The sequence below is a fragment of the Megascapheus bottae genome, chromosome 22 (genome assembly GCF_031878675.1).
Source record: "Megascapheus bottae isolate mThoBot1 chromosome 22, mThoBot2.hap1, whole genome shotgun sequence".
Taxonomy (NCBI): Eukaryota; Metazoa; Chordata; class Mammalia; order Rodentia; family Geomyidae; genus Megascapheus; species Megascapheus bottae.
This window is the reverse complement of record NC_143530.1, coordinates 6,411,843-6,425,586: the sequence shown is the minus strand read 5'-3', so window position 1 is coordinate 6,425,586 and position 13,744 is coordinate 6,411,843. Positions and strand designations below refer to the sequence as shown.

Sequence of the window (13,744 nt, the reverse complement as noted above, 5' to 3'; positions counted from 1 at the left end):
ACCTCAACCTCCTGGGTAGATGGGATTACCAAAGTGAGCCACTGAGGCTGTGAGCTGTCAGATCTAGCCTCTCCCACATTCCTTTTGGTACCCACAGAATGCTGGTCCCTCTAAGCTGAGGGAAGTGTGCCAACCCTCCCCTCCTTCAGATCCCCCTTTTTCTCCTCTTAGCTAGGGCTTCACTCTATTACCCAGACTGGCCTGGAACTTGTGATCCTGTTTCTGCCTGTGAGTGCTGGCTTTACAGGGATATGCCACCACCCGTGGCTTTCAGCCTCTACATTCTAACCTTTCCCAGCAAGGGCTAGGGATTGCCTCTACTCCCCTGCCTTACCTGGTCACCCTTCTCTTAGGCACACCCTGCACAGCCTCCAAGTTGCCCCCCCACCACACACCTAGCCATGTGCTGCCCCTCCCCTGGAGATTTTGTGTGTTTGATTATATATATATATATTTTTTTTTTCTTTTGCCAGTCCTGGGACTTGAACTCAGGGCCTGGGCACTGTTCTTGGGCTTTCTCAAGGCCAGGGCTTTATCACTTGAGCCAGAGTACCACTTCTGTTTTTTTCTGTGTATGTAGTACCAAGGAATCGAACCTGGGTCTTTGTGCATGCTAAGCAAGCACTCTACCACTAGGCCACACTCTTGTCCCTGTGTGTTCAATATTTTTAACAACACAATTTACAGTTCCAATAATTTAATACAATTTTTTTCTTAAGCACACTTGGATTGTATTATTATTATTATTATTATTATTATTATTTTGCCAGTCCTGGGGCTTGAACTCAGGGCCTGAGCACTGTCCTTGGGCTTTCTCAAGGACAGCACTCTACCAGTTGAGCCACAGCACCATTTCTGGCTTTTTCTGTGTATGTGGTACCAGGAAATCAAACCCAGGACTTTGTTCATGTTAGGCAAGCACTCTATCACTAGGCTCTGCTCGTGGTCCTATTATTATTATTGTCATTTGTGGGGTTTGAACTTAGGGACTGGGTGCTGTCCTTGAGCTTTTGTGCTCAAGGCTGGCACTCTACCCCTTAAGCTATACCTCTACTTCTTGTTTTCTGTTGGCTAATTGGAGATTAGAGTCCCACAGATATTCTTGCCTGGGCTGGCTTTGAACCATGATCCTCAGATCTCAGCCTCCTGAGTAGCTAAGATTAAAGGTGTGACTTACTGGCACCCAGCTCAGAAGAGGATTTTGAGTTTCACAGCAGTTTTTGCTCTGCATATTGAATCAAAGCCAGCCTGGATTTCAAGTTCATATTAGACTAGGCTATACAGCCAGATATTGCTTGAAGAACAACACTGCCCCTAAATAAAAAATACCATTTTTTTGCCAGTCTGGGACTTGAACTCAGGACTTGAGCACTATCCTTAGGCTTTCTCAAGGTTAGCGCTCTACCACTTGAGCCACAGCACCACTTCTAGCTTCTGTAGGGATGAGTTCCTGAGGAACTGGACTCTGGTCTCGTGCATGCTAGGCAGCATTCTACCACTAGGACAAACTCCAATAAGTCAAATTTCAGTGGGCGTGAGTAGCTCCTGCTACACAGGACACTGAGATCTAGAGGATCACGATTCAAAGTAGCCCAGGCAGAAGAGTCTGTGAGACTCCATCTTCAATTAGCCAGACTAGAGGCATAGTTGAAGTGGTACAGTGCCAGTGGTAAGAAATTGAGACTTAGGGCACCAACATACACATATACACCATATAATAAACAAAAACTCAGCTGGGCTCACGCCTGTAATCCTAGCTACCCAGGAGGTTGGATCTGAGGATCCCGGTTCAAAGCCAACCTGGGCACTAAAGTCTGTGAGACTCTTATCTCCAATAAGCACCAGAAAATCAGAAATGGCACTGTGGCTCCAGGGGTAGGGCGGTAGCTGAAGAGCTCAGGGACAACAGCCAGGCCCAAAGTTCAAGTCCCATGAGTGACAAAAAAACAACAACAACAATAAAAATCAAACTCTTCCAGTATAGCTGAAGGCATGGCTCAGTGGTAGAATGCTGGCATAGCAACTGCAAGGACCCAAGTTCAACCCCTAGTACACACACCTACAAAAAAAATACAGAAATTAATGCAAGAGAAAATGGCTTCCAGATAATATAGTTGCATCTAGAAAACACCAAGAAATTGATGATAGATTAAGAATTAATGAAGAAATGTACTGAGCTGTTTAATTAATAAAGATCAATTACCTTTTTTTTGTTTTGTTTTTGCTTGCCAGTCCTAGAGCTTGCGCTCAGGGCCTGAGCACTGTGCTTGGGCTTTCCTGAAGGGAGAGCTGTACCATTTGAGCCACAGCACCATTTCCGCTTTTTTGGTGTATGTGGTACCCAGGAATTGAACCCAGATCTTCATGCATGCTAGGTTAGGCAAGTACTCTCCTACTGGACCAAACTCCCAGTCCCCTCTCTCCATGAGACTTACCAATTAACCACTAAAAAAAAATTAAATTAGAAAGCCAGAAGCGGAGCTGTGTGGCTCAAGTGGTAGAGTGCTAGCCTTGAGCAAAAGAGCTCAAGGCAGCGCCCAGGTCCGCTCCAGCCCCAGAACCAGCAACACAAATAAATCAAACAGCGGACCAAGCCTAGGGACGTTCACCGGCTTGGCCCCCGAGCCCTGGGCAGGGCACTGAGCTACCCGGGGGGGTTCCGGGCCAGCAGGAGAGCCCGGCCTGCTCGGTGATCTGTGTGCGGTCCCCGGGTCTAGGCTCACGGCTGGGCTCTCCCCCTGGGTCCCCGGGTCTAGGCTCACGGCTGGGCTCTCCCCGGGTCTAGGCTCAGGGCTGGGCTCTCCCCCCGGGTCTAGGCTCAGGGCTGGGCTCTCCCCCCGGGTCTAGGCTCACGGCTGGGCTCTCCCCCGGGTCTAGGCTCAGGGCTGGGCTCTCCCCGGGTCTAGGCTCACGGCTGGGCTCTCCCCCCGGGTCCCCGGGTCTAGGCTCAGGGCTGGGCTCTCCCCCGGGTCTAGGCTCACGGCTGGGCTCCCCCCCTGGGCTCCCCGCTCCCCCCTCCTCCACCGGCAGACTGCAGACCCGACTCCCCGGCTTTCCGGGCAGCCTTCCAGCTTCAGCGCTCGGCCTCCCGAGTAGCCGAGGGTACCGGGCAGAGCCACCAGCGGTGCCTGTCCTAGAGCACGTCTCCGGGCGCCGGGCCAGCCGGGGGAGCGAGGAGACGGTGGCGGGCGGGGCGAGGGCCGGGGGCCGCGGCGGCCTGGCGCGGGCCGGGGAGCAGGCGGGCGCGGCCATTCCCCCGGCGGCGCCTCCAGCCCAGGCGCCCAGATCCCGGGGGACCCTAGCCCCGGATCCGGACGCGGGGAAAAGGAGGCCCGCGGAAGAAACAGCCCGGGAGCGGGGGGGGGGGGGGCCGAGGGCGGCCCCGAGGCTGGGGCGCCGCTCCCGGGAGCGACTCCGCCCGGGCTCGCTAGCGTGGGGTCGGCGCGGCCGCCCCCCGCCGCCCGCGGAGCCCGCCCGCCGCAGCGCCGCGCCGCAGCGCCTCCCCCACCCCGCGCCGGGCCGCAGAGCGAGGGGCGGGGCCGGGCGCAGGGCGGGGCGGGCGGCGCGGTCCAGACGGGTCTGGAAACTGCTGGAAGGGACGCAGGACCGCCGCCGCCGCCGCCGCCTCCGCCGCGAGCGAGCAAAGAGTCCCCAGCCCGGGCCGGCGCCCCTCCCGCCCCCCGCCCCGCCGGCGCCGACTCCGCCCCGGGAGCCGGGCTGCGCGGCCATGGCGGCGGCGCCTCCGCTTTCTGCCGGGGGGCTGCCGGCTTTGTGTGTGTGGGGGGCACTGGGGAAGGGAACCGGGGCCCCGAGCACGCTCGGCAGGCGCTGCCGCCGGGCCGCCTTCCCAGCGCCTCCGCTCCCCCGCGTGGAGGTCGCGGCGGGACAAGGCGGCCGCGCCCGTCCGCCCCCGTGCACCTCCCGGCGCTCTCCTGCGCCCCGGTTCCGATGAGGTCCCGTCCAGACGTGCAGGACGGGGCTGCGGACTGGAAGGAGCGGGCCGCTGCGAGCCCCCCCGGCTTCCCCCCCCACCCGGCTCCCCCCCCCCCCCCGAGCTCCCCCCTGCACCCCGCCCCCTGACGTCACGCGGGCGGCGCAGGGGCGGCGCGGACGCGCACGCTCCTTTAAGGCGGAGGGATCCGGGGCGGGCCGGGGTGCTCCGCCTTATATAGGCCGGTCGGGGGGCGCCGGGCGCTCTCTCGAGTCAGCCCCGCGCAGCGCTCCTCGCGTGCGAGCCTCGCCGTCCCGGCCCGCCTCGTCGTCCAGCGCCGCCGCTCTTTCCCCTGCACGGTAAAGCCCCGGCCCAGCCCCGGGCGTCTCCCCCGGGGTTGCTTCGCGGGCGGGTTGCTCCCGGTGCGGCCCTGCGCGCTCCCGGCCGCCCTGGGCCCTGCTGCCGGGAGTGGGGCGGCGCGCCCGGAGGGGGCCGGGGCCGCGGCCGTGGGAGGCGGCTGGGCGCCCCGCGCTGCCTTCGAGGCCGGCAGGCTCGGCGCTCGCCCCGCGGGGTGGGCAGGGGCGGCCCGGCCGGCGGCGTGCGGGGCGGGGGGCGGCCGCACGTGGCGGCCCTGTCGGCGTGGGGCGCTGCCATGTGGGCCTCGCGCTTCCGGACGCGCCTGCGAGGGCCGCGGTGACTCAGCGCGCCGGTGCCCGCCGCCCCGCGCCCGCCCCGGCTTTGTCTCCGTGGGCTCGCGGCGTGGGGAGGGCGGGGGCTTCCGGCCGGCGGCGCTTCCAGATCTTTCTAGCCGCGGCGGCGGCGGGGCGGGCGGACCTGGGGAGGGCAGGCCTGGGAAAGCGTGGGTCCCCCTCCGGGAGCCGAGACGGCTCGGGAAGCTTCTGGAGCCTGACGCCCCGCCCGGTGCCGGATGCGGAGGCGCGGGAAGGTGCCCAGTGGCGCCCCCGCCTCGCGTGGCCCCCGCTGACAGCTCCGCCACCGTCTTCCGGCGCCTGGCTCTCGAGGGCGGAGTCACGGCGAGGCTCCGGCTTCGTCGCCGCTTTGTCCCCGACGGTCACCTTGCTGGGCCGAGGGAGCTGCACACCCACCGACAGGCCCGCTCCACGTGCAGGCTGGCCCGGCGACCTCGCCCGGACGCCCGGCCAAAGCCTCGGTCGCAGCTCTGGCGCCTGGTGTTGCGTGGTGGAGGAGCGCGTGGATGGCGTCGTGGCGCACAAAGAGCAGGCCGCTGGTTGGAGGGCGTGGAAGTAGTAGCATGCCTGACCCGAGGCGTGGGTCAGAGTTGGCCCAGGGACAATGGGGTCATCGCGGCCTTCAGTAACAGGGGCCGCTTTTTATTTTTAGATGCCCGAGGAAGTGCACCATGGAGAGGAGGAGGTGGAGACTTTTGCCTTTCAGGCAGAAATTGCCCAACTCATGTCTCTCATCATTAATACCTTCTATTCCAACAAGGAAATTTTCCTTCGGGAGTTGATCTCCAATGCTTCTGATGTGAGTATTGGCAGAAGAGGCCAGGGTAGCATAGTAGGGGGGGGGGCCAGTGAAAAAGCCAGTACGAATTAGGTTATCCAGAGGCATAAAGCCGTTTGTTCATTTCTAGGAATGAGAGGGATCTGCTTTTGGGGGGGTTGTGTGTGAGGGGGTAAACAAATGCAGTCATAGAATTCTATATGCACTATCTGGAAAGGGGATTATGCATTTGTGTCAGGGGGGGTTAGGGGGAGACCAGAGGAAAGCAAAGAAAGGTGTGTAACATTGTCCAAAAAGAACTATACTTGTTATCTGCTATGAAATAATAGACTCCTGTATGTAGTATTTTGGGTTTGTTTTTTTTTTTCCAGTCCTGGAGCCTGAATTCAGGGTCTGGGTACTGTCCTGAGCTTTTGCTCAGGGCTAGGAATCTACTACTTACGCTACAGCACCACTTCTGGCTTTTTCTATTTTTATGGCACTGGGGAGTCAAATCCCAGTTTGCATGCTAGGCAAACACTGTTATCACTAAGTCACATTTCCAGTTCATGTATAATAGCTTAATAAAATTATGTTCTAAAAATGCAACGATAATAAAACGTATATTCTTTTGAATGTAAGAAAAACTGGAAGGTATATAAATTATTTGTATTTGCAGGCCTTGGACAAGATTCGTTATGAGAGCCTGACAGACCCTTCCAAGTTGGACAGTGGTAAAGAGCTGAAAATTGACATCATCCCAAACCCTCAGGAACGGACCCTCACCTTGGTGGACACAGGCATTGGCATGACCAAGGCTGACCTCATTAATAACTTGGGAACCATTGCCAAGTCTGGTACTAAGGCATTTATGGAGGCTCTCCAGGTACGCAGCATCTCATCTGTGTGCATCACTTACCAGTGTTGTCTGTAACTTTTCTAAATTTGTGGTTGCTTGAAATCTTTAGGCTGGAGCAGACATCTCCATGATTGGGCAGTTTGGTGTTGGATTTTATTCTGCCTATTTGGTGGCAGAGAAAGTAGTGGTGATCACAAAGCACAATGATGATGAGCAGTACGCTTGGGAGTCTTCTGCTGGGGGATCCTTCACTGTTCGAGCTGACCATGGTGAGTTGCTGCTACCATTGAGGTAGCTTGGGTGGGTAGGTTCTCTAAGTGAGCAAATAGCATTTTGTGTGTGTGCCCTCCCGCGTAATATGGGGCCTTGGACTTGGGCACTGTATCCGTAAAGGTTTTTTTTATCTTGAAATTGGTGGTTGACAATTTGAGCTATACTCCCACTTTTTTATTTTTTGTTTGTTTTTGTTTTTTTGTTCTTTTTTCCAATCCTGTGCTTGGGCTCAGGGCTTGAGTACTGTCCTTGGGCTTTCTCAAGGCTAGCACTAGGCCAAACTCCCGGCCCTTTAGTTTTTTGTAATTCACGAGGCTTCAACTCTGGGCCTGGGCGCAGTCCCTGAGCCACGGTACCACTTTGAGTTTTCTGGTGGTTAGTTGGAGTCTCCAGGATTTAAGTGCCCAGGCTGTGTCTGAACTGCAATCCTCAGCTCTCAGCCTCCTGAGTAGCTAGGATTACGGGCATGAGCCACTATGCCTGGCTTCCAGTTTATTTTTTACTAGTCCTGGGAGTTAAACTCAGTGCACTATAGTCCTCACGTCTCCTGAGTGGGATTACAGGTATAAACCCCTTGTCCTCAGTCCAGTAATCGGTGTCATATGTGTAAAGCAGTTTATTTTCATAGTAATTACTGTTTTAGCATCGCATTTTTCAAACTGTTTGTAGGTGAGCCTATTGGCCGTGGTACCAAAGTGATCCTCCACCTCAAAGAAGATCAGACAGAGTATTTAGAGGAGAGGCGCGTGAAGGAAGTGGTGAAGAAGCACTCTCAGTTCATAGGCTACCCCATCACCCTCTACTTGGAGAAGGAACGAGAGAAAGAAATCAGCGATGATGAAGCAGAAGAAGAGAAAGGTGAGAAAGAAGAAGAAAAGGATGAAGAGGAAAAGCCTAAGATTGAAGATGTGGGGTCAGATGAGGAAGATGACAGTGGTAAGGAGAAGAAAAAGAAGACCAAGAAGATTAAGGAGAAGTACATTGACCAGGAAGAACTGAACAAGACCAAGCCCATTTGGACCAGAAATCCTGATGACATCACTCAGGAGGAATATGGAGAATTCTACAAGAGCCTTACCAATGACTGGGAGGATCACTTGGCAGTCAAGGTGAGGATGCCTCTTCTCCTTTGCTTGTGTGGGCTCAGCAGGAGAGGAGCAGGTGCAGGTTATTGACAGGTACAGTGCCTAGAACTGGCCTGACCTGTTGTGGTTAGAAACTGGGAAAGCAGGGTTGGTTTACTTACACTAGTGAATCTGCCACCATGGAGAAATTGACCATTGGTTCTGATATACCCAGCAAGCTAGCATTCTGCAAGAATTAAATATAACCACCATTGTCAATTTATTTGGGGTGTTAATTGTTCAAGTGTTTCTCAGTAATCTTTGGGAGACCCCTGTTGAGTTTTCTTTAGCATGACTAAAAGGAATGTTCAAGTTTGGACACAGGTGGCTCCTGCCTCTAATCCTAGCTACTTAGGAGGCTGAGATTTGGGGACCACAGTTAAAAGTCAGACTGGGCAATACAAAGCCCCTTCCACCCACCCCCACCCCCCCTCAAAAAACATGTTCAGATTACTGCTAGCTCATAATTTTGGGTTATTCCAGCACTTCTCTGTAGAAGGTCAGTTGGAGTTCAGAGCACTGCTCTTCATCCCTCGTCGGGCTCCCTTTGACCTATTTGAGAACAAGAAAAAGAAGAACAACATCAAACTTTATGTCCGTCGTGTGTTCATCATGGATAGCTGTGATGAGTTAATACCAGAATATCTCAGTGAGTATCTCTGCGTCTGGGAGTCTTTGGAGTGCTGTGGTCAGATTTCTAGTCTCAATTCCAATGATCCTTTACAGCACAGCTAGGTAGTGAAGATTTTTATGGGAAAAACCTTGCTTGTGGGTGGCCAGGTCTGGTCTAGCTGCTCTGAGCTATTTTGCTCCATTGCAGACTTTATCCGTGGTGTGGTTGATTCTGAGGACCTACCCCTGAACATCTCCCGAGAAATGCTCCAGCAGAGCAAGATCTTGAAAGTCATCCGTAAGAACATTGTGAAGAAGTGCCTTGAGCTCTTTTCTGAGCTGGCAGAAGACAAAGAGAACTACAAGAAATTCTATGAGGCATTCTCGAAGAACCTAAAGGTAAGGGCAGTATCACACGTAGCCAGCAGGCTGCTTCCCCACTCAGTATCAGGTTCCAGTTGGATTATTTATTCTCTTCCTATTCCGAAAGCTTGGCATCCATGAGGATTCTACTAACCGGCGGCGCCTTTCTGAGCTGCTGCGCTATCACACTTCTCAGTCTGGAGATGAGATGACTTCTCTGTCAGAGTATGTGTCTCGTATGAAGGAGACTCAGAAGTCAATCTACTACATCACTGGTACGTTGGACTTGGTCTTGACCAAAGCTGGGTGAGGGGAGGTAGAGGGTTACATATATCCCTGGCACCAGGAGGGTCACATTTAACAACTTAATTTGCAGGTGAGAGCAAAGAGCAGGTTGCTAATTCTGCCTTTGTGGAGCGGGTGCGGAAGCGGGGCTTTGAAGTGGTGTATATGACGGAGCCCATTGATGAGTACTGCGTGCAGCAGCTGAAGGAGTTTGATGGTAAGAGCCTGGTCTCTGTGACCAAAGAGGGTCTGGAGCTGCCGGAGGATGAAGAGGAGAAAAAGAAGATGGAGGAGAGCAAGGCCAAATTTGAGAATCTCTGCAAGCTCATGAAAGAAATCTTGGATAAAAAGGTTGAGAAGGTGAGCCATTCAGGGAACAGAATTCACTGTTCATTTTATGTCTTGCTTGCTTTCTTTGTTCTATGAGGGGATTCATTGGTAGTGGACATTACCAGAGTAGGAACTTTGGGGGACTTGAATTCTGGGCCTGGGTGCTGTCCCTGAGTTCTACAGTTCAAGGCTAGTACTCCACTATGTTGAGACAGAACTTCCTGTTTCTGGTGGTTAACTGGCGATAAGTCTGGGCTGACTTTGAGCTATTTCTTACTGTCCACAGGTGACAATCTCCAATAGGCTTGTGTCCTCTCCCTGCTGCATTGTGACCAGCACATATGGCTGGACAGCCAACATGGAAAGGATCATGAAGGCCCAGGCACTTCGAGACAACTCTACCATGGGCTACATGATGGCCAAGAAGCATCTGGAGATCAACCCTGACCACCCCATCGTAGAAACACTGAGGCAGAAAGCTGAGGCAGACAAAAATGACAAGGCTGTCAAGGACCTGGTTGTGCTGCTGTTTGAAACTGCGTTGCTTTCTTCTGGCTTTTCCCTTGAAGACCCCCAGACTCACTCCAACCGCATCTACCGCATGATCAAGCTAGGCCTGGGTAAGCTGCAACCTCATCAGCTTGTGGGAAGTTGTAGGACCAGTCTCAAATCTTTTTGTTTCTTGTGGGATTGAAGCCTTCTCTTAAAATTTCAGGCATCGACGAGGATGAGGTGGCTGCAGAAGAGCCCAGCGCTGCCGTTCCCGACGAGATCCCCCCGCTCGAGGGGGATGAGGATGCTTCCCGCATGGAAGAAGTAGATTAGAAAGCCCCACTGGAAAGGAAGCCAGCGCCCTCCTCTGTATAGTGTCCCCAAGCAGCCTACACTGGCCCTGATCCACCTCACCCCCCTGCTGATGTCGTCTTCTCTTATCCTATCCTATCCCCTGTCCAAGGCAGGAAACAAGGGATTCAACCCGTCCCCCTCCCTTCCTCTGCCAACAGGGTTGGGTGTTGTGTATTGTGTTTTTTTGTGTTCCGAAATTAAAAGTATGCAAAATAAAAGATGGAGTTTTATACAATTTCTCCCTTGTAAAGTGGATATTGCTGTTTCTCCTACCGCAGCAAGCTCAGGTGGGAGGTGTGTGCAGTAAATAGTGCAGGGTGTAACTGCCACTGCCTTGATCTGTTGAATAGGATTGGTGGGAGGAGTCCCTGGCACTCCCCACGCCTGACATGGCTTAAGTATAGGTATGTGCCATTACTACCTACCCATAAACCAGAACACCAGACCACTTACATTGCAGCACTTTAATAAAGTTAAAAGTAATAACATTTCCCAAGTACCAAAGCCTGCAGATGGCTCCTGGAGCAGAGCCCAGCAGTGCTAAGGGCAGGACTGCACAGCACCATGGCCTCTGTCCCAGGAGCTCCAGCTTCTCTTCCCTGGAATTTGAGCTGGGGGAAGAGGGCCCACAGCTGGTGGCAGTCAACTGGGAAACTTGGGGTGAGAACCCTTGGGCCACCAGGTGGCCTACTCGGTTCCCTCCACCCAGGGTCTTAGAGGGAATGGATGGGGTCTTAAGGCAAAAAGGCTGCCTCCTGAGGGGGCTCCCGCCCCCAGCCTTGGTGGTGCCAGCAGAGAACACTGGTGCGGTGAGGTCCTTGGGCTCAGGCGTCCACCCCTCAGACTTGCACAGGAGGTTCCGTAGGGGCAGCCTTCTTCCCCCGCTGTTTTAGCCTGCCCCGGGCATAGACTCTGAGTAGGAGGGCAGCAAAGACCACAGCCACCCCCAGTCCTCCCACCACGGTGATGGTGTGCCCATAGAGGAGGCAGGAGAGCAGGATAGCGATGGCCTGGCGGAGGGTCATGATGATGGTGAAGACGGCAGCCCCAAACTGCCCAATAGTGTAGAAGATGAAGAGCTGGCCACATGCGGAGCAGACTGAGAGCAGAAGGGCGTGCGCGGCAAACTCGCCGTGCCGCCCCATGAAGCGGGTCCCCTCTAGCAGGGCGCCCTGCTGGAGCAGGGAGACCACCGTGAAGAGGCAGGAGAAGAAATTGACACCAAACATCATCTGCACGGACGACATCTTATAGGCAAACAAGGCATCCTGCCAGTTTGAAGTGAAGCTGTCGAAAGCGATGTAGCCGGCCAGTAAGACGAGGCCCGAGAGCGTAGTGGCCCGGGAGCTGCGGGGCTCTGGTCCGCTGGACAGCAGGAACATGCTGACCCCAATGGAGATGAGGCCAGCCGTCAGGTACTCCCAGTGTTCGTAGCTGCGCCGAGACACCAGCTTTCCCATCAGCATGACGGGAATCACCTTGGAGGCTTTGGCCAGCACCTGGGTGGGGAAGCTGATGAACTTGAGAGCTTCGTACTGGCACCAGCTGCTAAGCACATTGGTCAGGCTGGCAAAGGAGTAGCGGTACATGGGTGCCCCGTGGCGAGGCTGCTTGCAGAGGACACAGCAGAGGCCAGCCACAACTAATGCCAGCACACGGTTCATTAGCACCAGGAACTGAGAGTCTGTGAAACGTTCACCTGGTGATGTGGCCGTGGCCCCGTAGCTGCGGGTCATCACTCTTTCCTGCAACACGCCCCAAGTCAGGTAGGACACCTGGATGAGGGAGGTGGAGACAGCAAACAAGGAAAAGCTCTCAACCACTTTCCTCTTCTGAAAGGCTCCAAGCGACTCCACGGACAGTATATGTGATCTGACTGCTCTGTATGTAGCCACTTCCTCTCCCTCCCAAGGCTGGATTCTCTTGTAGGGAATCAAGTGTGGAGAAAACACAGTAACACAGACCCTGACTGTCTCTCCGCAGTCGGCATGTTAAAAGTTAGCTCCATTCAAAGTGTCTCCCTATCAGCGAGGAGTGGACACCTCAAACTGAACACTGTATAAGACGAACCCGTGTGAAATGCCACACGCTGGCACCTCTCACCTGAAATACTGGAGTTAGTTTACAAAGTAATATGAAGTACAGCAGTGCAGAGGGAGGTTTAACAGCAAAGTAGAAATCATCAGAAGTGCTCTTCTGCACTCAATATGAAGCAAGAGTGTAGCCTAACTTTCAGGACCAATGCTCAGGGAGAGAAGAGGCGGAGGGCAGCGTAGAAAACACATCAGCAAACCTTTGGGGTAGACAGGTTGAAAACTTTGAGTCCAGGGGCCCATGGACACCCAGAAGAGAAACTGAGCCCGCTTACCTACCTGGAGACCTGAGGCACAGAAGACCAGCTTCAGGGCCTGCCAAGAAGGGGTGGTCTCTGCTGTCTCTGTCCGGGGAGCCAGAGGAACCTCCTCGGAGGTCTTGGGCTCATTGCCAAACACACAGGCTTTCACCAGGGGGAAGCAGAGCCCTCTGCCTAGAGGAGGCACACAAAATCAAGTCCCCCACCATCTCCGGCTCCCAGAACCGCCAGCCCGCTCGGCCGTCCCACCCTCGGGCTGCTTCCACGCCCTCCCTCCCCCCTTCCAAGTGGCCGTCCCTTTTGAGTGTCCGCCAAGACCTAAAGCCGGACCTGGACGGCGTCCCCACCCTGTCCACACACCTGTCTCCAGGTAGTTCTTCCGCCTGAAGTACTGCACCAGGAGGTAGCCAGGCACCAGAATGCTGCCATAGCCCGCAGCGTTCACCAAAAAGCGGAAGAACCACAGCTGGGTCCATGCCTCCGGAGGGGCTTCGGGCGTGTCCCCCGCTGCCCCCAGGGAGGGGAGCGCGGCCAGCACCAGCAGGGCCCACCGCCTGCGGGGACAGGGACGGGGTCGGGTCGGCGCCCGGCGGGACCGCGCTGGAGCGGCGCCCGGCCCGCCCCCCGCCCCCTCCGCCGCAGCCCGGCGCACAAAGAGCCTCTCTTCTCCGGCCCCGCCGCGGGCGGCCCCACCCTCGGCCACAAGGCCCCTCTGTTCCTCCCGCGCGGGCGCCCCTCCCCCGCCCGCGGAGCCGGGGTCCGCGGGGCCCCTGGCAGCCGGTCGGGCCGCGCCGCAGCCCGGGACCCCCGCCCGGACCCCGGCGGTCTCCCCGCACCTGGCGTCCATCGCCCCGCCGCGTGGGGCGGAGGGGCCGGGGAAGGCGAGTGCCCGGGCCGCGCGCTCCCCCGCCGCCGCCGCCGCCGCCGCCGCCGCCGCCGAGGCCAGCAGGCACTCTGGAGGCCAGCGGAAGTGCCGAGCTCTTCCCGCCTCCCTTTCCTCCCCGCTCCCGCGGCCGCCGCGCCGCCCCGCCGCCCCCCACAGCGCCCCCGCGCGGCCCGGAGGCGCCCGCCGCCGGGAGGGTCCCACGTCCAGGGGGGCCCAGGGGACCCCGGCTCGCCCAGCTCCGGTTCTCCCGTTTTCTGGCTGGGTGATGTCACCTCCCCGTGTGTGCTCGGCCCCGCAACTGCCCCCCCCCCCGTCCCCGCCCCTGTGACCTTCCCGGCTGTCCAGGGCCTGGTCCCGCGTCCTCGCCCGCTCTCCACCCCTGCAGAGTCTGCGGCCGCTCTCAGTTCCTCTAAGT

The 13,744-nt window shown here is 56.4% G+C and overlaps 2 protein-coding genes across 2 annotated transcripts; one reads left to right on the top strand and one right to left on the bottom strand.

The window, feature by feature from the left end:
- The first annotated feature begins 4,198 nt into the window (after window positions 1–4,198).
- Window positions 4,199–10,183, top strand: Hsp90ab1 (heat shock protein 90 alpha family class B member 1). The gene is made up of 11 exons (XM_090355562.1): window positions 4,199–4,290; window positions 5,294–5,440; window positions 6,078–6,284; window positions 6,367–6,526; window positions 7,200–7,639; window positions 8,138–8,303; window positions 8,475–8,665; window positions 8,757–8,904; window positions 9,006–9,274; window positions 9,531–9,864; window positions 9,960–10,183. The coding sequence occupies exons 2-11, from the start codon at window positions 5,294–5,296 to the stop codon at window positions 10,067–10,069; spliced, it is 2,172 nt and encodes a 723-aa protein (XP_090211688.1). The 5' UTR covers window positions 4,199–4,290; the 3' UTR covers window positions 10,070–10,183.
- Window positions 10,184–10,539: 356 nt separating this feature from the next.
- Window positions 10,540–13,366, bottom strand: Slc35b2 (solute carrier family 35 member B2). Its single transcript, XM_090355561.1, has 4 exons — window positions 13,280–13,366; window positions 12,804–12,997; window positions 12,463–12,617; window positions 10,540–11,865 (listed from the first exon to the last, which is right to left on the bottom strand). Exons 1-4 carry the CDS (start codon window positions 13,288–13,290, stop codon window positions 10,930–10,932), a joined length of 1,296 nt encoding a protein of 431 aa, XP_090211687.1. The 5' UTR covers window positions 13,291–13,366; the 3' UTR covers window positions 10,540–10,929.
- Between the last annotated feature and the right edge of the window lie 378 nt (window positions 13,367–13,744).